This window comes from Lepidochelys kempii, chromosome 1 (genome assembly GCF_965140265.1).
Source record: "Lepidochelys kempii isolate rLepKem1 chromosome 1, rLepKem1.hap2, whole genome shotgun sequence".
Lineage (NCBI taxonomy): Eukaryota > Metazoa > Chordata > Testudines > Cheloniidae > Lepidochelys > Lepidochelys kempii.
Window position 1 is genome coordinate 251,104,699 of NC_133256.1, and position 25,370 is coordinate 251,130,068.

At 40.6% G+C, this 25,370-nt stretch overlaps 2 protein-coding genes across 7 annotated transcripts in view; one reads left to right on the top strand and one right to left on the bottom strand.

Annotated features, from left to right (window-relative positions):
• Positions 1-23,008, top strand: TDG (thymine DNA glycosylase). Of its 5 annotated transcripts, XR_012156152.1 has the most exons (11): positions 1-196; positions 4,685-4,833; positions 9,404-9,621; positions 10,145-10,214; positions 14,049-14,184; positions 14,272-14,354; positions 14,436-14,530; positions 16,307-16,478; positions 16,829-16,957; positions 18,577-18,776; positions 22,871-23,008. XR_012156152.1 is itself a non-coding variant. In XM_073323733.1 (10 exons), exons 1-10 carry the CDS (start codon positions 84-86, stop codon positions 18,714-18,716), a joined length of 1,305 nt encoding a protein of 434 aa, XP_073179834.1. In that variant the 5' UTR covers positions 1-83; the 3' UTR covers positions 18,717-20,841. The 5 variants fall into 5 exon arrangements, 4 of the variants coding, with proteins under 4 accessions (XP_073179834.1, XP_073179859.1, XP_073179848.1 ...); XM_073323733.1 differs by lacking the exon at positions 22,871-23,008 and having other exon boundaries at positions 18,577-20,841; XM_073323758.1 differs by lacking the exons at positions 1-196; positions 22,871-23,008 and adding an exon at positions 1,683-1,739 and having other exon boundaries at positions 18,577-20,841.
• The window catches only part of GLT8D2 (glycosyltransferase 8 domain containing 2), an 18,115-nt gene continuing 13,770 nt past the window's right edge, over positions 21,026-25,370 (bottom strand). Inside the window, exons 8-10 of one of the 2 annotated variants that reach the window (XM_073323791.1) lie at positions 24,576-24,742; positions 22,902-23,014; positions 21,026-21,662 (exon numbers count right to left, since the gene is read on the bottom strand). In XM_073323791.1, coding sequence (XP_073179892.1) covers positions 21,490-21,662; positions 22,902-23,014; positions 24,576-24,742 — 453 coding nt within the window. In that variant the 3' untranslated portion in view covers positions 21,026-21,489. Of the gene's footprint in view, positions 21,663-22,901; positions 23,048-24,575; positions 24,743-25,370 lie in introns of both variants that reach the window. The other variant, XM_073323780.1, reaches the window with a different exon arrangement.

Below are 25,370 nucleotides of genomic sequence, written 5' to 3' on the forward strand. Positions count from 1 at the left end.
GGGCAGGCCGGTCATACCTCACGTGAGTGTAGCGGCTGCTACGGAGCTACGTCCATTGCCCGTCTGTCCTCGCCTCCCCGCAAATGGGAGACCCCCATAGGGAGCCGCTGCTGCGAGGCCCCCTTCCAAACTGGCTGGGGAGAGAGGATGCTGCGGTGATTAGGGAGGCACCCTCACTGTTCCCTTGTTTGGCTCAGTAAGTCTGTGTTCATTCATATCCCTGAATGGCCTAACGCATCCGTCAGAGACTCTCTGCTCTATCCGTAGTACACAGCAGTGGCCTAAAGGCTTAGCCCACTGTAGCAACCCACCCCCCCCCCCGAGGTAAGAGTAGCATTAACTGAGTGATTGCCTTAACAGTAAAATGCTGTAGGAATAGGATAGTAACTCCTAACGCTAGGAACTGTAGTTATGTTAACAATCCGGGAACAGTATTAGGACTGGCCAAGGGTCAGAATGGTTGGTGTTTTTCATTAGTTGTCCCCGGTTCTTGGCGTTGTGTGAGTATGTGAGCGTCTCAGCTTTGGGGGTTGTTGGGTTTTTTTAGGTTTCTAGCCCTCGTGATTGTGGGGAGAAAGCTTGGAAATGTGACAACTACAGGCTCAAAGATAAGGCAAATATTTTTATGGCCGTCTCATATTTGGGGCCTGATTCATGATTTTTGGCATTTTGTGGTAGCAGAATTGTAGTTCTATGGTAACACTAGTTGCCTTGTTACAATATAGGCCCTACTCTTGCAAACATTTACATGCCTTCTTAACTTTATACGTGTGAACCATGATCTAGCAAGGCACTTTTGCGTGTGCTTAACTTTAAGCATAAGTAGCCCTGTTGGCGTCAATGGGCCTAGTCACATGCACATAGGAAGGCATGGGTATAAGTGTTTGCATGATCAGAGCTGCAGTAGCCATACGGAAATACACTAGTTCTCTGTTGTAACTCTATAGTAAGCTGCAGCGTTAAGAACTGTTACTTTGGAATACGGTGGTAGTTTCTTTTAAAGGCTTTGGAATGTCCTTTAACAGTTACTAGAGACTGCTTATTGGATTTCTTCCCTCCCTTGTGTTATGTTACTTTTCCGGCATGCACTTGCATTGATGTGCACAGAGCAAGCAACCAGTAGTATGGGCAGGTTTGATGGACTGCCTGGCAAACACTGATCACATTCTGTCTTTAGTCTCCCCAATAAGAAGTACACAGGCGCTTTTTAACGTCTTATGGTCAGCGATGCCTTAACTGTGACCAAAGCCCAGCCTCTCAGCCGCGTCCGACTTCACTGTGGCTCAGTGTGAGAGCCACGCTTACTAGGAATGTCAGTGAGCAGATTGCGGATCCCCTCTCTCCAGCCCCAGGAATCTCAGAGCGTCCCGCCTTCTGGGCTGGGAGCGTGTCTAGCGTGGACCCAGAGGCGAATGCTGCCCAGTGACCAGCCCCCCTTGCACTGCCAAGAGAAAAAGCCGGAAAGTGGGAGGGAGTCAGAGAAAACTGGAGCCATGGAACAAGCCCGGCACACGTCCTGGGTCTGTCTGTCATCTAACAGGCTGGGGGGCGGGGTGGAGGCAGTCATCCAACAGGCTGCTGTGGTCCCTGGTGGTGGTGGGAGCAGGGAGACCCCCGCCCCCTTTCACCCCATTTCGCCTCTTCTGCCTTCTCCCCACCCCCGCGAGCCTCGTGGTCATGGCCCGTGCCTGATCCGGATTGGCTGCCGTTCCCCACGTGACCGTTCGCTCGGCAGGCAGGTCGGCGGCGCTGTGCGCTTGAGGCGGAAGGGGCCGGGCAGGGGGGGGGGCTGCGCGGGGAGGGGGCAGCGGACGGGTTCTGCTGTTGGCGCTCGCGGCAGCCCGCTAGGCCGGACGCACCAGCGCTCGGGGATGGAAGCCGAGGAGCCGGGCAGGTACACGGGACAGCCGGGCCTGGGCCTAGGCCTAGGCCTGGCGCGGGGAAGGCCCCTGCCCTCCCCATCTCCCCCCGCCCCACCCCTGAGCCGGCTGCCCGGCTCCCAACGGCCGGGCCCGGCGCATGGTGACGTAGGCGGGGCGGGGCCTGGGGGCCGCCGCCGCAGGGAGGGTGCCCAGGGGGTGCTGGGCCTGTCTGTCCGCGCGTGGCAGGGTGCGAAGGGGGGGTAGAGCGGGCGGGGACTGAGGATGTCGTCGCGCGGGGGGGGGGGGGTCTCTAAGGTGCCACAAGTACTCCTTTTCTTTTCGTGTATACTAAGGGTGTATGGAGCAGGGGCCGGGGGGGGGGCGTCTCTCCGTCTGTCTCTTCAGTTGCATCTGAAGAGTTGGATTTTATTACCCCCGAAAGCTTATGTCCAAATAAATCTGTTCGTCTTTAAAACGTCACCGGACTCCTCGTTGTTTCTCTGTTTATGCTAAGGGTGTATGGATCAGGGACCTGTGTCTGTGTGGGAGTTTGTGCCCATAGATGGGGGTTGTATTGAGCAGAGACCCTATGTTGGCTGGGTCTGTGAGTATATATGGGGAGGCATATCTGGCGTAGGCGCCTCTGGTGTGCCTGGGTATGGGTTGCAGGAGTGTCTCGGATGTCACTCGCCAGTGTTTGGTACAGTATTGCTTAAAGATACAAAACAGTGTGCATTATGCCTCAAATCACCTAGGCACCTATAACATCTTGCAACCCAGAGTGCTTCACGCACTCTGTATGTGTTAGATAAAGTAAAATAATTTGCCAACTTTGAATTTACTTAATCTTCCTTCAAAAGTCAGGTAATTCTAATTGTTTTATGCAGTGTTGTAGCCATGTCGGTCCCAGGATACAACGTAGTAAGGTAATATCTTTTACTCAGCCAACTTCTGTTGGTGAGAGAGACAAGCTTTCAAGCCCACCTAGAGCTCTGCTTCAGGTCAGAGTTCTGTATGGACGCTCCCTGACTTACGCAATCGTTCCGTTCCAGAAAGCCTTGCATAACTCAAATTTTGTGCAAGTCGGAAATGTATACCCGAACATTATGCAAAAAAACAACCCAAAACCCTCTCCTATTTCTAGCTTACGGAACTTTTTCCGTAAGTGCGAATTTGCGTAAATCGGGTCTTGCGTAACCCGGGGAGCGTCTGTATAAGCTTGAAAGCTTGTCTCTCTCACCAACAGAAATTGGTCCAATAACAGATGTTATCTCACCCACCTTGTATCAAATAAATCTAAGGCTTGGTCTGCAATACAGAGTTAGGTCGTTGTAAAGCAGCTTACATCAAGCTAACTCTGTAAGTGTCTACATTACAATGTTGCTCCCACTCATGTGGGTCCACCACTACGCTGACCTAACAATTCTACCTCTGCGAGAGGCATAGCACTTAGGTTGATGTAGTGAGAGTGACACAGTGTCTGTGTAGTCGCTGCGTTACTGAAATTTCCCATAGGTTGTCAGCTCTGCACAGGACTCATCACTGTCAGTGCCCTACACAGGTAAGCTGGTGGAAGTACTCCTGGTAAGGATGTGCACCACAGACATAGGGGGCGTAGTGTGGACATGAACCACCGCAGTAACTACTGACTTAGGTCGACTTAATTTGGTAGCTTAGGCAAAGCCAAAGTTAGTTGGATGATAGCTTTAACTTACCTAGATTGCCCACATTCTGTGTACTTGATGGTATACTTTTAAGAACATAAAGTGTAATGTGTTATAATTAAGGCTAAGATTTAGTCATAGGTATTTTTGGTAAAAGTCATGGACAGGTCACGGGCAATAAATACAAATTCAAGGCCCATAACTTTTACCAAAAATACCTGTGACTAAATCTCTACTTCTGGGGCCCCACTGCCCCCGGGGGGGGCCTGGTGGGGAGGTGGGGAGCTCTGCTTCAGTGCTGGGGGTTGACCTCCCCCCAAACCCTTCTGGTTGCTGCTCCTGGGGACCGCTCTCTGGACTGCTGCTGCTGCTCAGGCAGTCCCCAGGGTACCCCCAGGACAGCTGCTCAGGCACTCCCCGAGGAGTCAGCCACACTGGCTGTTGTTCCAGTGGTCACCGAAGCCAGCTGCCCAGGGCCGCCCAAGCAGCAGGTAGTGTGACTAGCCCTGGGATCTCTGCTCTGGCGTTCACCGGGGCTGCCCCCAGGATCGCTGCTTGGACAGTCTGCGGGACCAGCCCCACTGACTGCTACTTGCGTGGTCCCAGGAGCCAGCTGCCTCCTGAGCAGTGGCTGGAGCAGCTGGCCCTGGGTCACTCCAGCAGCGGCCAGTGCGACTGGCTGTGGGGTGCCCAAGCAGCTGGCCCCAGCTGCTGCGGAAGTCATGGGGGTCTTGGAAAGTCACGGAATCTCTGACTTCCGTGATGTCCGTGAAAGAATCACAACCTTTAGTTATAATTGTGTTATAGAAAAGTGGAAGAAAATAAGGCATATATTTAATGTGACTGTCATAATCTGAATATTCTGATTCTTGTATGCTTAATATTAAATTAATTAAAAAGGAGATGGGGTGTTCAGCAATGTTTGATTCCCACTATGTGATCAGAAGCATTGACCATTTATTTAATGGAATTGGATGTTCTACGTGTTGCTGTAATAGACTGTAACTGGAGAATGTAACATGCAGTGTATGCCAACCCTGGTTAAGAATGTCATGATTTTATTTTGATTAAGTAATGTACTGAACAGGTTATAAACTTAAGAAAATTCTGAAAGATTAATGTTATATGGCTAACAATACTAACTTTTTTTCTTTTAAGATATTATTCTCCTCTTCAGCAAGCTCAAGCATTTTATACATTTCCATTCCATCAAATGATGACTGCAGCTCCTAACATGGAAATTATGAATGAACAACAGACTGTAGAGGGCATTCCAGATCCAGACTTTGCTCAAGAACCTATTCAAGGTAGTGTGACCAAATTAGTATAACTTAATAAAATTTAAAATCTTGATTAACAAGGCTGAAAATGAAATTGATACTTAGTAGTTGATTTTCAAGGATCATTTGTCTTAATAATTTGCTTCTCTAGTCTCCTGGTTTTTCTCTTTTTGGCACTCTTTGAACAAGTGTTCAGAAACTTGTTTTTTGTAACATATTTCTAAAAGAATAATGAAAATATTGCTGCATGCATATAGGAAAATACAAAGCAAACCCTGGTTGTAGTTTTGACATTGGTCAGTCTTAGGGGCGTATTCCTTCACCCGCTTACTTCCCTGGTCCTTCTTTCATGAACAGAGAGCAACAATTGATGTTTATTGGGGTGAACTTCCAGCAAGCATGATTTCAAAGAGCCCAATAGCACCTTATTTCAATGTAACTAGTTTAAAATGTAAAAATGTGATCGTTCACTTCCCAGCTTATGGCTGCCTTTGCTGCTTAAGAACCTAAGAACAGGGCCTCAAAGCTGTCACAGTAAAAAAAGGCCTTTACACCAGCAAACAGTAATTTTTAATTCTTTCTTTTATACCTCTATAACTAGCTAAGTAATAAAAAATACACCTAAATTCTTAAAGTATAGGCCTTTACAAACAGGCCTAAATATCTATATCCTAACATTCAGCCTTGCCAAATTCTGATCTTTCATGATGAATGAAAATTTTCATAGGTGAGTAAACTACGATTAGTTGATTTTGTGTTGTGGTTTTTCTAAATCAGTCATCATGGTAAAAGGCCGGCAGCTAGACTTTTTTTTGCTTCAGCTAGTAAATGTTCATAGCAATTTTGTAAAATTAGCATAGTAGGATCTTGTTTTACTGAAAGTCTTTATTAGGGATACATATTTAATTACTTTGTTTTTGTGGTGAATTATGATCATCTGAATTTTTAATTACTACTTTAAAAACGAACTTTAACCCACCTACAAATATGAGAAGGCTAGAAAACATGTCTTGAGATACGTTTCAGTTGGGTGCTCTGAGCATTTCTAGGTAGGCCCTATTATCTTTAACCTTCATATATATCTTCCCTTTATTAGTTTTGGTGCTAAGTGTGCCAGAATGGGAGCCTGTGTAATATTGTCACCTTATTGCTTACTACTTGTAATGTCTGCCATACTTGAATGCTAGTTCTAAATCATTAGTAACTGTACTTTTCCACTATTTCAGAATTAATCCTTTATCCATATTTTGAATATAAGTGTGAGTCTCTCTGTATTAACATAATGCAAGAATGTTAAATCTGGGATGATGGTATCCCAGGCCTAATTGTGTGCCACATCTACATAAATATTTACTTTCACAGTAGTTGCTGTAACCCTTGGCAAGATTAAATTGTATAGTTCTCCATCTTCTAGTTCAAGCAGTAAATGCTCTGCTCACTCTAACAGAGACACTATATTATTCACTACAGTTAGTGCACAACTGTAGTATTGTATTTAGTACAGTTAGGCGTCTCATGTTGTGTTACGTGTTGTGATGAGGAAACAGTGTCTTTTAATTACGCTTTCATTTTGCTTTAGGTATTCCAGTAGTGTTCTGTTGAGCTATTCCAGGTCTTGCTGTAAACACTGAGAACTAGGTGAAGTCTCCTCAGGCTCATTAGCAGGGCATGAAAAACTAACCAGACACCTACTAACAAGAAGACTAAACCTACTCTTCGGAGATAGATATGAAAGATCAGGGTGGTGTGACTCCTCTGGTGAGAAGCCCATCAACTCCCAGCCTTGGGAAGGGAGAGGTTTTTGGGGTTTCCTGTTAGGATGCTGTCCCTGGACCCTGTTTGGGAGCTCCATCTGTAGTGATAGTCTGGGTAGTAGGTGTCTGATAAATTTGAAATTCAACCCTGTTTTTGCTGCTGGGATTGGGAAAGACCTTGCTCTTCTCCCTTGAGAGTCTGCCTACTGGGAGTAGGCGTGGGTCTCTTCCATTCTGTGACTACTGGCAAAGATTTCTTGCTCCTGCAAGGAGAGGAAGAGGGAGGGAGATCTGTTGTTCTATCACTGCTACAGACTTCAATTTTTTGGGTCCTCCTTCCTTATGAAATAACTCAGTGCCTGACTGCTGCTGCTTTTAGCTTTCCTAAATAGCAGCAACAAGAGTGTGAAATTAACATGATTCTTGACAGTTTTGCTGTTGCCCATTGCAGTTCTGCATAGCAGCAGTGAAATAGATTACTGTGGTGCTAATTTTGTTATGCTACTGCTTGGCAAAGTGCCACAGATGCATCATGGATGTCTGCAGACTCAGGAAGGCAGTGAGTATTATATTTTTCTCATCTCCAAGATTATTCTCATGCTGAAAGTTCTTAAAAAATAAAATAAAAGCTTAAATTTTGCATTAGTTGATGGGGTTAGGCTTATCACTTGCCATTGTTAAATGGGCATTTGAGTTTTTCAAGCCCTGTTCATTAGTGTCACAGTGTTAGGATGTCAAGAATCAGAGGGGTAGCCATGTTAGTCTGTATCCACAAAAACAACAAGGATTTTGGTGGCACCTTAAAGACTAACAGATTTATTTGGGCATAAGCTTTTGTGGGTAAAAAATCGCACTTCTTCAGACATTTTTTACCCACGGAAGCTTATGCCCAAATAAATCTGTTAGTCTTTAAAGTGCCACCGGACTCCTCAATATTAGGATGGTGGGTAGAAAGTTGTCACTAGGATCACATGTCATGACCAAAGTAGTGTCAGAACTGATAGTAAGTATAGAAATTCTATGCTAGAAGTTTATAAAGATTTTTTTTTTTCCTCAACTGCATGAATTACTTTCTGTTCATATATATCCTGGATAACAAATTCCCTTCTGGTCTCACTTTGTCAAATGGAAAGGATAATGGTGCACTCAAGTTTTTAAGTTATGCCTCACTGGAAGATGTCTATTCAGAGAAGGATAAACTCTAAATAGATTGTGCAATTTTATTTAAATTTCCTATATATGCTGTATGGCTGGGTTTGTGGTATAGGCAAGCTTATATCTTACATCGTGTGTTGTTTATCTTCCCTCTTTCTTTTGGTACACCATTCACCCAGCACCCTGAAGTATGCTAGGTGCTGAGAAACTGATCTCTAGTCATCAGCCTTTGCTTGTGTATATATAAGCTGAAGTCCCCTATAGCAGAGTAGAACTTACAGTATTATTCATTTGAATTTAGACTTTGCTGCTTCTGCCTCCACCCACAAAACAAAAGAAAAGCTTATGAAATTTTCTTACCTCTTGAAGTGTTTCCATATATGGTGTACTGTATATGGCATATTAGCCTAAATTATCTGTGTGACTACTGCCATCTTGATTTGTGTTCTGTAGCCACAACATTGTAGTTTCTTCCACTGTGAGAACTGAAGTAGTGGTAGTTTGTTCAGGGTGGTTGTTTCTTTTTTTTTTTTTTTTCAATTTATATTGCCCCCCCCCCCAAAAAAAAAAAAAAAACTGGAGGGAGACAAAAAGAACAGGAAAGGAAAGGAAGGGGGGCATGGAGGGGAAAGGAGAGCAACATCTCAGTTTCCATCTGCTTGGAATTACTAAAGATTTTTAGAAAGTCAGACCAAATATTTTCAAATTTATTTGAGATCCCTCTTCTCTGAACTATTACCTGCTGCTGGTCAGCAAACCGTGGAGGCTGTCTGCTCTGCTGTCTAAGCAATATGAGTTGGTGGCCTTTTTTGTTTTTTAAATAAATTACTATGCAGTCATAGTGGCTACTCTGATTAGATGTGCATGTAGTTTTTGCTCTGCATGTATTTTCAACATCGAAGAACTGTTAAAGGTTTTGTTTGTTTGTTTTTTGAACAATTCTCAAATAGACAAGATGGGGCAGCTAAGCATATAAGGAAATAGGAAAAACTCCCAGTATTTACTGTGGCTATCAAGCATGTAACTCTTCAAGTCAGTTATAATTTATAGCTGAACTCTGACATGTGTCTATAAAGGGTTATCTGCGAAACTTAAATTCTCTAGTGAAGTCCCAGATGGCCAAAGAATTAGCAATAAACATAGTTAATTAGGAGGTATGGTAGGGAACTTGTATATGGACTTTTGTTGAGCACATCTTAAATTTTCTATAAAGTAACCATTTTTGTGTGTGATGTTCATTAAGCCAGAACCATGGTTTTGATTTAGGTGATCCTGTCAAGTGATATTCCCTGTGAGATAAAGTAGCATTCCATTGGACAATGAGTCTAATTTTCATCACTAGCAAATGAAACCAAATGCTCCCCTTTTTCGTGTCCAGCAACTGTCAAAGCAAAATATGCCAGTACTGTCTGTCTGTTAGTATGAACCTAAACCTCCACAACGTCACTTTCTGACATGGGCTAGTGCTGTTCACAGACCAAACCTGGAATACAGAGCTTCAGCTGAAGGGTGTTTTATGTAAGGATTATTTTGCATGAATATTTTGAAGATGAGAACAGTTTTTAGTAGACAAGTTTAAAATTTGAGCAGCATATTTTTGTATTAATGTTTGACATCAATATTATTAAAAAGAGTTCTACACTTTTAGAAAAGCCATGCAAAAAGGAAACTATTAATATGTGTTTCAGAAGTTACAAAGGGAAGGAAGAGAAAAACCAGATCAACAGAGCCAAAGAAACCAGCTGCTAAAGCAGCTAAATCAACTAAATCAAAAGGCAAACAAGAGAAGATCACAGATACATTCAAAGTGAAAAGAAAAGTGGACCGTTTTAATGGTGTATCCGAAGCTGAACTTTTGACCAAGACTCTTCCTGATATTTTGACCTTCAATCTGGATATTGTAATTGTAAGTCATACATTTTAAGTAACATTTTTGAAGTCTAACTCATGAATTATTATTTACTTTATTGTTTATCTAGCATTTTCATGATGAGGTTTCACAGGATAAAGAAGCATCCAAGTTGTTGTTTGTGTACAGTAGTTTCACGCTTTCTGCCAAGGATTATAGTAACTGCATTCTAGTTTATGGAAAAAATCTTAAATTTAAATATGAGGGAAGGTGGAAACTGTTCATACTATTATTCAGTGTTCTTTCCTTATTGTTTTCCCCTAAGTGCTACACCTAACTGTTGTAAAATACATGTTGCGGTAATGCTGTAATGTTACACCTATAAACTGAGATCTTGTCTTAAATTTTTAAAATCTTGAAATAATTGAAAATTGTTAATTGAGCTCTGATTAATAGGCTTGACAAATGCATTATTATGCATTTCCAAGTAATTAGATCAGTTTGATAAACGTATTCCCTTTTCCCTTCATTATTTTAATCTGTTTTTGAAGCTACAATTTACTAATGCTTTGCTCTGTAGATTGGCATAAACCCGGGTTTAATGGCAGCCTACAAAGGGCATCATTACCCTGGACCTGGAAACCACTTTTGTAAGTTTATTGTTCTTTTCTTCTTTTTATTGGGATTTGCAGAAATCTGTCATAAGATTACAATTCAAATGAGGCTGTTTGTATTTTTTAAACACTCTCAGCATTGTCTGTAATTTAATGACAGGCACATACTACTATGTTCTATCATGTAAAGCCACACACACAAAACAAAGATGGATCGTCAGTGATTCCTCTGGTCTTGTTTATAAATGCGGGTTCAGAATTATGTAAACATAGTTACGGATTATATAATTGAAAAAATGACTTTGTTTAGTCTTAGTTTATTACAGCATATAATTAAATCAAAATCAAATGACAAATATTTGTGTTTTCATGGTTTTTTTAATAAGTCAGCGGTCACCAACTTTCAGAATAAAAACAGACCATCTTTCCCAAATACAATTTTCTGAATGCCCTACCAATTCTGTAAAAAGAACAGGAGTACTTGTGGCATCTTAGAGACTAACAGATTTATTTGAGCATAAACTTTCGTGGACTATAGCCCACTTCTCAGAAACTGCTGAGCTTGAATTAATATGCAAACTAGATACCATTAACTTGGGTTTGAATAGAGACTGGGAGAGGCTGGGTCATTACACATATTGAATCTATTTCCCCATGTTAAGTATCCTCACACCTTCTTGTCAACTGTCTAAATGGGCCATCTTGATTATCACTACAAAAGTTTTTTTTTCACCTGCTGATAGTAGCTGATCTTAATTAGTCTCTTACTCCACTTTTTCATGTTCTCTGTATGTGCTCTTATTGTATGTTCCATTCTATGCATCCAATGAAGTGAGCTGTAGCTCACGAAAGCTTATGCTCAAATCAATTTGTTAGTCTCTAAGGTGCCACAAGTCCTCCTGTTCTTTTTGCGGCTACAGATTAACACGGCTGCTACTCTGAAACCTACCAATTCTGTATTTACCTCTTTATTAACAAAACTCCTAGATGTCTGAATAAAACACAAACCCCTTCCACCCCACCTTCCAATCCCTCAAACTGGTAGTTTCCAACATTAATGGTACACCATATTTTGAGATTTAAAAAAAAAAAATACTGCTATATCTTTACAACTGCCTCATATTTATTTTAATAATTCTGGACACTTTCATTTTTCATCTGAATGTTGCTATTGGGGTAGAAGGGAGAAGTACAAAATTTGACTTAATTTGTGATTCACTGTAAACAAACTAGGGCTCATTTACCCCTTTCTGTTGTAGGTAGGTGCATAGCTTGTTTTCTGGGTTCTTTATAAAAGACTGTCTGCCCTTGATCTGTGTGAGCACCTGTTAACATCAACAGGAGTGACAAGTCCAGATTAAAGGCTGTGTATGAGACACAAGTCTGGTGCCCACATCTTGTACTGGGTTTTTGTGTTAATGGATTTTTCATTTATTTTCCTCTGAAATGAGTGTGACACTGTCTAGAATGGCTCACAACTTTGAGTGCCTACCTCAGGGCAGACACCCCAAACTGGCCGTGTGTTCTATAATTAGACTTCACCAAGCCAGTAACAAATGTGAACTCCTGGATTATTACAACAATCTTAACACTTAGTCACAGACAGTCCCCTTAGACTCTCCAGCCTATTTTGCCACCCAGACAAACTGGACTTAGTGAAAAATGGTCACTTATATAAAAAAATCACACCACATTCAGGTTGCTTCCAGTCCCATGAGACCAGTCACTTATCCCAGATTGATTGGTACCCTAGCTCTTACACCAAAGACAATGCCTGTAGCCAATCCTGTAATAAACTGTCTAAACGTTTATTAACTAAGAAAGAAAGAAGCGTTATTTACAGGTTAAAGCAAGCAAATGTACACACAAATGAGTTTCCATCTAAATCTTAAGAGTGACAGAACTGTAGTGATCTGTCTATTCAAATTGTCTTTCAGGGCAGACCCTGGAGGATCTCTGGGGATGTCTGGCTTCAATTTAGAGTCTCTGGGCCCTTCAGAGTTCAAAAAGCTAAAAAGATATAGTTTCTTCTTGACAGGGATTTGTATTCCTTTCCCCCAGAGTACAAGATGTTGGGATGAGTTTAGGTGGAGGGGGAGCAATAAACAGTCTTTTGTCCTCTGATGTTCCACAGTGGTTTGTCCGGTATCTATGGGCCTTCTTTGGTTGGCAGGCAACAACCCCTCCTGTGACAATCCAGTATTTCACACTTGATGTTTTTCTCCTGACTAGGGAGATTTACATTTCAGAGCAAACACTTAAATACTAACTTGATAATATGGGCTATAGATATTATAAGTGAGATTAATGCATGCAGCAACATACAAGCATTTCATAGAGTCTAAACACATTCTTATAAGACTAATACCTGTTTTGAGCAAAACAAACATACGTGTGACCTGGTCTGGTCCCCAGCTATGAGGTTGTCAGTTCTTAGCTAATGTATGCAGCCTGGGCAAGAACTGGCATCTAACCTGCCAGCATCACAATGAGCATTTTACTTAATGTGTATTTTATCATGAATCAGTCCAAATGTGTGCATGCTGATAAAACCATTTCGTAATATGAAGATGCTTCTTTACAGTGAGACAAACTAAACTTGTCATTTTAAACTTTTCATGCTACATCAAAAATTGGGGCGAGGTAGAAATAGTACTAAAATACGTAAGATGATAAGTACAGAAAAAGTAAGTGTGCTTACTTTATGCCAAAGAGCTCCATGGCAGTGTACAGCACATAACATAACTCAAATAAATAAAATGTTAATCTACTTATTAAAATTCAAACAATCCATGTCCAATACAAAAAGATAAGTGATGACAGGATAAGGTAGTAAATTAGACTAACAGGTATACCAAAAAATATAAGGGAAAAAACAACTCTGAAATGGTGGTAATTGGTGTGGGTTTTTAAGTAGGTGGGGAATAACAGATGAACATCAAGGGGAGTAGCTTTCATAGTAAAGATATGATTGGTTGCTGACTGAAGACATGATATCGAGATCTGTAAAAGTCAGGGGATGTGCTGAACATGCGTAGCAGTTCAGAGGAGCCTTGAGGAGATCTCATACTTAATCAAGGCTTGCACCATTTTGGGTTCCTAACATGAACAGTGTCAACTTGCTTAATATTAGAACAGCCTAGATTTTTGAAGACTTTCATTATAAAGTTAACTAACCTTTCAACTTCGTTTGTTTTGCTTGACCAATATTGCTTTCTTTTCATGCTCTTTGTTTTGAACCTCTGGTAGTCTGTAGTGGTCTGTCGTCTGGGTTTTTTTTGTTGTTGCTTTTTGTTTTGGGAGCCGCTGTTTGTTTTTGTTGTTTTGTTTTTATAGCCCTTGCTGAAAATGTGTTCTCTCCAGCACCACAATGAATTCTCCATATCTACGATAATGTTTCTAATGCTAATTTTGTGGTCCTGAGCTTCACAAGAGGAACCAAATAGAATAAGGTGGAAATAGATATTGATCAAAGTTGTTCCATTTTTACTTAAGTCATAAAATTTAAAGCTACAAATTTAACTTTTAGGAACAAAGCCCTGTTTATGGAAACAAGGAATCCCGTGGTGGCATTACATTTTTCAACAGGGATTTTCTATCTTGAATCAGTATAGAAACAATGCTCACTATAAGCAGTCTTTAAAATAAATAAACGTAGACAAGGCAATCATCTTCTGAAATGTTCGCTTAACATGGAGTATTTCTTTAGCATTCCAATACTATATACTGGGCAATCCCTTTTTTTAAATAGCTTTCATATTTTTCTTTATTTTAGTATCTCCTTAGAAATAAATACTTCATTATAGTATTTTGGCATCTTGAAGTATTTCAGAATGCAGATGAGTAAACTTGTATCTTCTCTCTTCACAGGGAAGTGTCTCTTTATGTCTGGGCTGAGTGAGGAACAATTGAACCATATGGATGACCACACTTTACCCCAAAAATATGGTATTGGATTTACAAACATGGTGGAAAGAACAACACCAGGTAGCAAAGACCTCTCCAGGTAGGAAAATGCAGGATAGTACTATATTTAAACAAGGAGTGGTAGCCAAGGTCTTAATCTCGAATGCAATTGTTTTTTCTCATTTAGCAAAGAGTTTCGAGAAGGAGGACGAATTCTGATGCAGAAATTGCAAAAGTATAAACCTCGCATAGCAGCTTTTAATGGAAAATGTGAGAATCTTAATTTTGAATCATTCTTTTTCCAGCAGCCTTCTATGTGGCGTATAATGATCTATCTTCATTTCATTTTAGGTATTTATGAAATTTTTAGTAAAGAAGTTTTTGGAGTAAAGATTAAAAAATTGGAATTTGGATTGCAACCCCACAAAGTCCCAGACACAGAAACTGTAAGTTCTTGCAAAGTTATTTCAACACTAGTGAAACCAATGAAACCCACTTACACCGGTGGTGAATTATGCCCAAAATGTGTGTGGGAAAGTGAAGGGGTCTTATTTAAACAGAAAAGAATGGGATTGGGCAAATATAATCCTTTCCTCAGCCAGACTTTTGTAGGGGTTTATAGGTTTGCTTTTGGAAATAGTGTATTATTGTCAGCAGGATAAGTTACATGCTGAAAAGGCATCTGTAGTCTGAATAAAAAAATTATTGACCATCATGAATACCCCTAATTCACCCACAAATAGGATATTATAACTTGACAACAAGTATACCATTCAGAAACTCAAAAATCCAATCTAAATACTATGGTAACAACCCCCCCCACACACACACACACACACCCCACCTTCTTTGTTAACAAGGAGGTACTCAAGCATAGACGCCGACTTCATGGGTGCTTCAGGGGTGGAGCACCCACGGAGAAAAATTAAAAGGAGTACTTGTGGCACCCTAGAGACTAACCAATTTATTTGAGCATAAGCTTTCGTGAGCTACAGCTCACTTCATCAGATGCTATTACCAGCAGGAGTGTGAGTTTGTGTGTTACTCTCCTGCTGGTAATAGCATCTGATGAAGTGAGCTGTAGCTCACGAAAGCTTATGCTCAAATAAATTGGTTAGTCTCTAAGGTGCCACAAGTACTCCTTTTCTTTTTGCGAATACAGACTAACACAGCTGTTACTCTGAAACCTGAGAAAAATTAGTGGGTGTTTAGCACCCGCCGGCAGTCAAGCTCTCCCTGCAGCACCTCTCCCCTGCCAGCGGCCCCACTGGTCACGCCTCCTGCTCCCTCCCAGTGCCTCCTGCCTGCCACAAACAGCTGTTTCACAGCATGTAGGAAGGTGGGGGAGGAGCGGGGACAGCGCATGCTTGGGGGAGGAAGCAGGGAAGGGACAGAGCTGGGGTGGGAAGAAGCAGGGGCTTGGGGGAAGAGGTGGAGTGGGGGGTAGGGCCTGGGGTGGAGGGGAGTGTCGAGCACCCCCTGGCTAGAGGGGAAGTCAGTGCTTGTGGACTCAAGGATGACCATGACACTAGTCCAAGCATGGGGGAGGGAACACGTAGTCAGGCACTGTGCTATTAGTGGTAGTAACAAAACTGCTGTATCTGAGCATGCAAGGGGATCAGTACTTTTAAATGCAGCCTTCTAAAGGTGACTTTCAGTTGCACTCTGTTGAATTTTGATGTTTCAATACAATTCTTTGAGGAAGAGTGTTCATGGTGGACTGTAAGTAATGAGTGGACCATAAAGTACTAGCATGGATGGAATATACATAGACTTGATCCACAAACTGTTCTTAAAATACCCCTTCGATGGATACCTTGAATTTTAATATTGTAACATATTGGTTGTGTTCTAATTCATAAACTCAAATACTGTATTATTCATAAATAAATATTGTAATACTTTATTGGACAAGTCACTTAATTTTTCTGAGTTAGTTTTAAATCTTAGTTTTTCTAGGGCAGATCCTCAGGTGGTGTAAATTGTCATAGCTCTGTCAGCTGATGATCTTACCTCTCTGTCCGAGGTAAGATCCTCAGCAGGTAAGCGAAAACAAGGACGTAAGTATTACCCAGTCTCATGAGGATTAATAAATGTTTGTACAAAAGCTTAAAAATATAAAGGTGATTAAGTGCTTAGTCATTCTTGAGGTTTTTACATATTGTATGCTTTACTGACCTCTAATTTAGCATTGCTTGCTTTTTGTTGTCTCTTTTGTAAAGCTCTGCTATGTTATGCCATCATCCAGTGCAAGATGTGCTCAGTTTCCACGTGCACAGGATAAAGTTCATTATTACATAAAGCTTAAAGATTTAAGGGATCAACTGAAAGGCATTACGCCAAACACAGAGGTGCAGGAGGTGCACTATACGTTTGATTTACAGCTTGCACAAGGTATAGTGCTTTTTGGTAATCTTTTTCTTAAAATGTATATGGTAGCCATATCATCAGGTTTGATATGAGAGAGATAATATATAGAATCAGCAGTTATCAGGGTAGAAGGAAATTAAGAATTATAGGAAACACATAACTATATTCCCTCTAATTTACAACAGACTGTGTAGAACTAAGCATGTTACTTATGTCATCTTTTCTTAATCTTAATTACCCATTATCTCATGGAAGGTGGGATAAGAACTTTGTTTAAAGTAAAAATACATGTATACAGTGTTGTGTTGTGTGATGTAATGTTCATGGTTTACTATTATCCTGAAGATTAAGATATTTGAGGCCTTTTTCTCCAGAGGATGCTAAAAAGATGGCAGTTAAAGAAGAAAAATATGATCCAGGTTACGAAGCGGCATATGGTGGTGCTTATAGTGAGAAAACCCCCTATGAGCATGAACAGTGTAACTTTGCTTCAAATGGAACAGGTAAAAAGTGATGCTTGTGGCTTTTAATCTCCAAGTCTTTACATACGAGGATTATTTTTCTGCATTTCTACCATTTCAGGCAGCTTCCACAGTTTTTGTTTAAAGTTTTGAAGAACAACATTTAAACTGTTAAATTTATAATTTCTTCCATATCATTTTATCAGGACATTAGGGCCCCCTTTTCTGTTTGGGGGGGAAGAGGGGAGACATTTTTTTTTCTTTTTTCCTGGACACTCATTTGTATTTAAATAAAATATCTTCTGTAACTTCAGCGACTTTCCCAAAATCAGATTTTAGGGATTCTTCCACAAATCTGTTGTGTAAAAATAACTAACCATTTACAAGTCATATATGGAATCAACCTAGTAGAGCATCATAATTATCATTTTTTGCCATAAATTTACATAGGGCTTTTCATTACAAAAGAAATGGTCATTACCTCTGAATTTATACTCTAAGAATAGCAAGACCTGACAAGTGATAAAAAAAGAGAGAAATAAGGTTATCCCGTTCATCTTGCTACTGGTGACGGAGGATGTATTCAAATGTATTTTTCCTGTATCAGGATGGTTTGTGGTTCCCATATAACTTCATAAATTGATTTGAAGGCTAGTGTAAATGCACATTTTTGTATTAATACACTGTTAAGACTGAGAAATTGAAAAAAACCCACCAAAACCACAGACAGTGTAGTGTATCCCATTTAATGTTGTGTAGGAAACCTTAACTTTTGGTATTCCCCAACTTTGAGAACATTGTTTTAACTTTATATCAAAACTAGGTTTTGCACTTAACTTTTTTGTGGATTTCTAATTGTAAAGAGATATTGGGTGTTGGGGAGAAAAAAAGAAACATAGAGCTTATGTATGCTGTGGAGCCTGAACATTTCTTGACCTGGGACAGAGCTGCTATCTTGCAGATCTTTCACAAAGTACACAATTTCAGCCCCAAGTGAATTTGAGAAAACTATTAGCAACAGAAAAAACTCAAGGGGAGAATAGAATGAGAGTTGGAACTCTGACTGTAGCAGAATAGCCATTATTAGGAATTCTGGTTTTCATTTCAAACCAAAAATGGAGGAGGTCCCATTGGTCACAACTGAAGAACAGGTTTAAATTCTATATAGGGGAACTAATGAATAATTACCAATTTCTGATAATGGTCTTTAAATTTCATGTCCTAATCTTGTGCTCTGATGTAGATTGCTTCCTGTTCATGATCTTTCGAGTTCGTTTCTTAGTCTCATATAATAGAGTAAGAAACACAATGGGGTTTGGTGTGGTGTTATGAAGACTGGGTAGGCAGGATCCAAACAAAATTGAGAATTTTTACATGTGTTTTCTGTGTGTTCATTGCTAATGAAACAACTAATTTCTGCTCAGACTTGCTCAGTCACAATTCAAATAAATATAAGTTATTTTTTAGGAAGTTAACATGGATTAGAGAGTAATGTAAAAACTGAAAACATGTCTCCGCACCACAGCTAGCAGAGCAAATAGAAAAATGGGAGGCGGGGGGAGAAATGCTTGGAAAAAATTTTCATCAAAAGCAACTTTTCTGAAACTTTCCTACAAGTATGATGCCAGCTAAACTATTAATACTTTTGTTCGTTTCACTAGAAGTGAACAATCTAGACTACAGTGGGGGGTCATCCTTCGGTGACATTCCTAACGGACAGTGGATGATGCAGTCCTTCACAGACCAGATTCCAGAATTCAGTAACAGTGGGGCACAAGAGCAAGAAGAAAGCAGTGTGTAAAAGCTGCCTCTTTGGCAGCTATGCATAAATGCTGCAGTTTTAATGCAGTTATCAAGAACGGTACCTCAGTTCTCTAACTGAAGCATTTTAATAGTATTTTACTTGTTATTTTATTATAGTCCAAATCAATTGTGTGGTAGATTTAATCCTATGAAGTAAGTAATTTTTAAGGGAATGTCCAACATTTAAAAAAAAAAAAGTAGCCCTTTTTGTATATGAGTTTTATATTTAACTTACACCATTTCTTGCAGTTTGACAAACTGCTTTCTCGTATGTGAAGACTGATTTCTTTTGGGGTTACTTTAATTCTGTAATTTGTAGTGCAGTAGTTTGTGGAATTCTACTTTTTACTGATTCCTTCATATGGGGGGATATTTTAACCCTTTTATATGCAAAGTGGAAAATGGGAACATAAAAGCCACTTGCTGATTAAGATTACCACTGTTGCTTGACAGTGTAGCCCTGCTCTCACAGGGAATAGGGTTTTAAAGTCAATGTAGTTACATGAATTGTGCATTTTCAAGGCCTGCCTTCTGTTCTCTGCCACAAGTGAGAGTTTCCCACTTTGCTTTCCAAGCTCCATCCCCATTTAGCTCATTTGCCATTTGGCACCTGGAGCCTAAGACACTTGAGACCTCATCTCCCCCACCTTGTAAAAGGGGGGGAGGAGAATCCAGTTTGTTGAGCGGGGGCAGGGCTTGAAGACTCCTGCTTAGTTGTCTTGAATAAGGCTGCCTAGTATCAGCTTCACCCTCTAAGAAATGAGGTGGAGCCGGTTGGGCTCTGTGGAGCTGAAGTGCCCTCCCTCTCCTCCATGGCTGGTCTCTGACTTCCCACTTGGCTTACACTGAGCAGCTCCTTATGGTGCAACAGTAGCACTAAATGGGGGGAGAGCACACCTTGGTACTGGCCAGCTTAGAGAGCATGCTTTCAGACAATGGGGAGGCCATACTCCCCGTAAAATATAAAAGCAGACACCTTATTTGCACATGTCACCAAGAGGGAAAACTAGCATGGGGCTGGAACAGGGATTAGGGGGGTTTCTCCTCCTTGCTTCCTCTTCCCCCTCCTCCCCCCCCCCCCCAAATAATTATGGTATGAAGTTAAAGCCACGGGCAGCTGCTATGTGAATATAAAGTCAACCCTGGAAAATAGTCTAAAGTACTTAATAGTTTGTGTTTCTAGACAAACTTTGACTTATGTGGCCAATGTAATATTCAGGGAGTGAAATGAGTTTTCCATGCTTGTGTATAAAATATCACTCTCTTTCCCTCTTTTGAACAGAGAGGGGAAGATATGTCTTGAAGTAAAAGCAATAAGCTGATCAAAACATTTAATGTTTTGGTGATCTTATGAGAGTAGGTGCTTTGTATACTTGAAATATGCACAAACTGTATCTTCTTAATCCAAACTGGTCAGATATTACACTACCAGAGATTTTATCCTTTCTTCCACGCTTTGGCATTTGCTGTCATGGATTGAATGGAACCAGGCAATGCAGAACCTAAGCCTGCTAACAACTTTGGATCTCACACACCCAGGTAGCACACTGCCAGCTCAGTGGGAGGCAGGCATGATGTTTACAGTTCTCTTCCCCAGTTGTGTGTCTTAATCCTAAGAGAAATTTTTAAATCAAGACAAAATGTGCGTTGTGGTTCTGATCATGTTTGTTAGCCTCAGTGTAAAGCTGTTCATTATGTGGTCAAAGATATATGGAAATTGTTCATTTGTTATTTAAAATGTACTGTATCCTGTATCGCTGTTTACATGGACATGTTCCTGCAGGTGCTCAAAAGTGCCTTGCATCAGGGATTTGTAACAATTCGATTTATTTTTCAACAAAAGTATGTGAAGCATGTAACTACTATTGCTGAGTAGATAGTGCAATAGTACATAAATTCTGTAAAGGTGGCTTTTTAATTTGAAGGGAAAGTTCTGTTCTTTGACAGAGGTGCCTACTAGATTATGTAGGGATAAAGTAGAGTTAAATGTACAATGACAGTTTCATTAAATATGGCAAGTAATGTGTGTGCATTCTCTCAAATTGGTGCTGTAACATGGAGGTTTTAAACCCATCTTGAAAATCTACCGGTGTTTCACAATAAAATCAGGAATTGTACTGAAATATCTTATTGCGTTAAAGTGTGATATTTTGCCCTCTGACTAGTGATGGGATCTGATTATGATGCATGTAAACACCTGCTGAATGGCTTCACTATAGTGTTTTGAAAAGAAGCACTAAGTGGCTGCACTGAAAAAGAAAATTAGACCTATTGAAATGTTTTTCATTCATTTTGGTTTAATGCTGCTTAAAAAAAACAGGACTAGAAAGCTAAAACATCTTGTACTCAGCACTAAGTACTGCTCGTATAGATTCAACAAGCAAGTGGAATCTTCTTTAGAGGATACAAAACATTGCATGAAAACCCATTCTGTTTAGTCCTGATTTTCATATTTGTAAACATTTTAAAATGTCTTTAATCAAGTAAACATATCTCACAATATTACTAGAAACTCAAGCTAATCTGAAGTTTGTATGTGTGTTTTACCCCCATACCAGTACATTAACTCAACATTTATTTTTAGGGTGAAGCTTAAATACTTAGGGTTAGTTTTGTAAAATCAGTTACACATACAGTTTTACACAATAGTTATATTACACAGAAGATAAACTGTATTGCAAAGTATGGTATAGAAATAGAATAATCCATTACGATCTTGCTGGAAACGGATTTATTTTTAAAAGCATAAACATTTTAGATGTCTTTCAGTATCAGCTATTGGGACGAATCATTTTGAACTTCCCTGATGGGTCAGGGATAAACCAGTTTTCCCATAGGTCATTATGAACACTAGGGTAATCCCAAGGTTTATACCTTCCATTCCAATGAAGTAATTTAGCTTCTTGAAGAAAATGCTCTGAATACCTGGCATCGGGACTCCACCCTGTGTGGTTTTAAACATAAATAAATCTCTAGCTTTCATAAAGTTCAGTATTGGAAGATACTATGCAATTAAAGTACAACTTTTATTAAAACTGATTTAAAGAAAAAATACACGAATTAGTATACTTTTTACTGGTACTAAACATGATGGGCTATTTTGTAAAAGAGTGTTGATAAACTTACTTCTGCGCTGCCTTCAGAGTTGGGTGGCTGGAGAGCGACAGCCGGTGGCCGGGAAGTGGGGGCTGTTGGCCTGGCACTCAGCTCTGAAGGCAGCACCCCGCCAGCAGCAGCAGTGCAAAAGGTTGGCAATACCATACCATGCCACTCATACTTCTGCCTTCAGAGCTGGGTGGCTGCTGATCAAGGGCCCAGCTCTGTAGGCAGCAGCATGGAAGTAAGGGTGTCAATACCACACCAGGCCATCTTTACTTCTGAGATGCTGCTGACAGCAGCTCTGCCTTCAGAGCTGGGCTCCTGGCCAGCAGCTGCCACTCTAGCTGCCCAGCACTGAAGGCAGTGCTGTCGCCAGCAGCAGGGCAGAAGTACCACAACCCCCTCCTACAGTAACCTTGCGACCCTCCCACAACTCCTTGTGGGTCAGGACCCCTACAGTTACAACACGTTTTTGATTTAAATTGCTGAAATCATGAAATTTATGATTTTTAAACTCTCATGAAATTGATCAAAATGGACCATGAATTTGGTAGGGCCATACAAATGAAAGGCTGCTTTACAAATAGGAGGAGGTGGCCCGCTATTGCCAATAAGATCTGGCTAGCTCTTTGTGTAAAATACCTATTCCACCTTTAATCCCAGCCCAAGGGCTGTTACAGGTGATTTAGCCTGCAACTGCTTCTCAGCCCCTGGCTTTGTAGAGCTTAATACCAGAAGGACCCATCAGATCACCTAGCCTGACCTCCTGCATGTCATTGGTGGTTACATTTCACCCCTGTATTGAGCCCAATAACTTGTGTGGTTAAAGAATATCTTCCAGGAATGAGATTAATTTGAAGACTGGGAGGGAGGAGAAGCTTCAAGTAAATAGCTATAGTAGGACAAGGAAAGCGATAAAGGGCTAATTTTGAATCTGGAAGGAAGGGGAATGAGTGCAGAGCAGTGATGTGGGATCTGAGGCATAAAGTAGTGTACTGAGGATGAGCAAAATCATCCATAGGGTCCTTAAATCTTATTTGTATTTTGTTCCAGCCCAGAGTGTTTTGAAATGAAACATACTTACCAAGATGTCGCACATGCCACAAGGGATTAATAGTGGAATATTTTCCATGGAATACAATGAGCATTGGAGAAGTGGCCACACCTCCCCCAAGGGTGCTGCTGTAGAGGTTTTCTCTGTGAAAAGGCAAAAAAGAGCAGCTCAAAGTCCTGAAATGAAAAGGAACTTTACTACAAAACCAGAAGGCAAAAGCAATAAATAGTAATGCTCTACCTAATTTACTATTAAAATCTGCTTTGTATAGATTGAAACGCTACTTCTTTACCTAATTTGAAATATGCACCTTTTTACTGGCATTCCAACACTTACAGATTTTTCTTCTTCTAATTGTGGACAATGTTTGGTGCTGTATAAGAAATCTTGCCAAAGTCTACCACTCTTACTCATGCTGAGTCGTACCTTACTCTGTAAGTAGTCCCAGCAAAATCAATGGGTTGCCTCAGGGTGGCAGAAATGAAATCACTGGGATTCCTCTCAGAATGAGGGGCTACTCAGAACCTGACCTAAAATGAAGCCAACCCCTGTTCAGAAGTGGCTAAAGTTTAAATGACTGGCACAGCATTTACAGATACAAAAGGTAGTCCACATGAGACCTGGAAGTGGTGTTTTTATTGGGGGCTCAAACGCCAGGTACAGAGAATGTGTGGGCACTTTAAAATGTAAAAACCCTTTGTTATATCTTTACAGCAATTTGCTTTAGTGTTCATGGGTATTTTTCTAAGCATTAAAAAGGGATAAAAAAAATCAAGTGTTAGGCCAAATGAGACATGCAGAATAAGTGAGAGAGGAAGGAGGGAACTGGGGAAGGCTTCTGTTCATATGCAGTGTAGTTGTAGCTGTTGGTCCCAGGATATTATTCTTCCTCCCCTGGTTCTCTGTGCTTCCTTCCCCGGCTTTCATTTGCTTTCCCAGGGTAGCAGAAAACTGACAAGTGGTCAACACTGTGATCCATTTTCATTTCAGCTCTGCTTTACTGCAGTTCGACTTACCCTGTGCGGAATACAGCAGGTGACATTCAAGTTACCAACACACGCTGACAATGGATTGATACCACAAATACTTTGTGAATAGACTCATGTCATTGACCATACACTGGTTTTTAAAGAGAATGCCATAGTCGTCCCTCACCCCCACCACTTCTCATAGTGGAATTGCCACTTTTTACAGCTTCTTAGGGTTGGGTCTTTTTCTGATTTTCAGCAGTTTATGTAAATTATGGCTTATCTTTTTAGGAAGAAAAATGGCCTTTTTTTTTGTGTTTAAGAAATGGTTCTTGGGTTGTGTAAAAAAAAACTGTCCCCTTTCCAGTATTGCTGACATTGCAGTTTATAGGGCCCACTGCAAGAAGGAGAGATCAGCCCTCCCCCTAAGCAGCCTGATCCTGAATGGGGCTGATCATCCACAATGAAAACTGCAGGTGCTCAGCACCTCTCAGGATTAGGCCTGGCTTGCTGAGTCAGCACAAGACTGCAGAGTCCCAAGTGGTCACTTGATGTTGTTCGTGACTGCAGTTGGATTAAAACAGGTGGAAATTGTGCAACATAAGGTTATCTTGCCTTACGATCTGTGAAAGGAAGCACATCTTAAGTAATGGACCTTTGAAAAATGAACAGAAAATTCAACTTTAAACAGCACATTCAGTCAGGATAAAGTGAAGACTTTGATATCTGTACATACTCTACATTTCTTTGCATCCATTTTTCTAATTGCTTTGTAATCCGCTGGTGCTTCCATTCTGTCATATTAGCCACAATTACACCAGGGTTAAAGGAGCAAGTGCTGGGGCTGATGCCAAGGTCTCTAATTGTTTGCTTCCGGTAGTCCAGATATCCCATGTATGTGTTCTAGAGAGAAGGAAAATTATATATATCTCTACTATAAATCTAATTTATGTCTAGATATACTTAGATGCAGCTGAATCTACCTCATGCACATGCAGAATACATAGGCATTGAACAATAAGCTCTGAGAACTTGATTTCTAGATGATTATTACCTGCCTTGACTTCAGTGTGAGGCACAAGGCTAAAGGACAGGATATTCTAATCATTATGTGTTAGTGATATTTCCATGGGAGTCCTACAGGGCTTTGTCTTTTGACCCACTCCTCTTCTCCCTTTACACCTTACTCTAGGTGATCTAGCGTAAGACCAGTGTGGTTATCGTAAGGCTACTGGACTTTAATGGCAGTTGCAGATGTTCCGTACCACTCAGGATTTGGTTTTCAAACGATATCTTTTGAGCAGCCCACAAAGTTCAACCCTCACTCCCTCTCAGTTAACAGAAAGTCTAATATCAATCCTATCAATACTCTCTTCTAAATATGTTGCACATGTGACCTACCAAAACAAGAAGAGTTTAGTAAAATACAAAACATACTGCAAAAGAATCAGGAGACAGTGCATCTTAAGATGATTACAGGAAACAATTCCCCTTACTAAACTATGTATCTAAATCCAAATACTACACTTTA

What these genes read in the sequence shown, in the direction of transcription:
- TDG (XM_073323733.1), top strand. Translation starts at nt 84, where the DNA reads ATGGGAGACCCCCATAGGGAGCCGCTGCTGCGAGGCCCCCTTCCAAAC. An exon ending in TCAATCTGGATATTGTAATT is followed by an intron (nt 9,622 to 10,144) that starts GTAAGTCATACA and finishes TTTGCTCTGTAG; the next exon opens with ATTGGCATAAACCCGGGTTT. An exon ending in TGGACCTGGAAACCACTTTT is followed by an intron (nt 10,215 to 14,048) that starts GTAAGTTTATTG and finishes CTCTCTTCACAG; the next exon opens with GGAAGTGTCTCTTTATGTCT.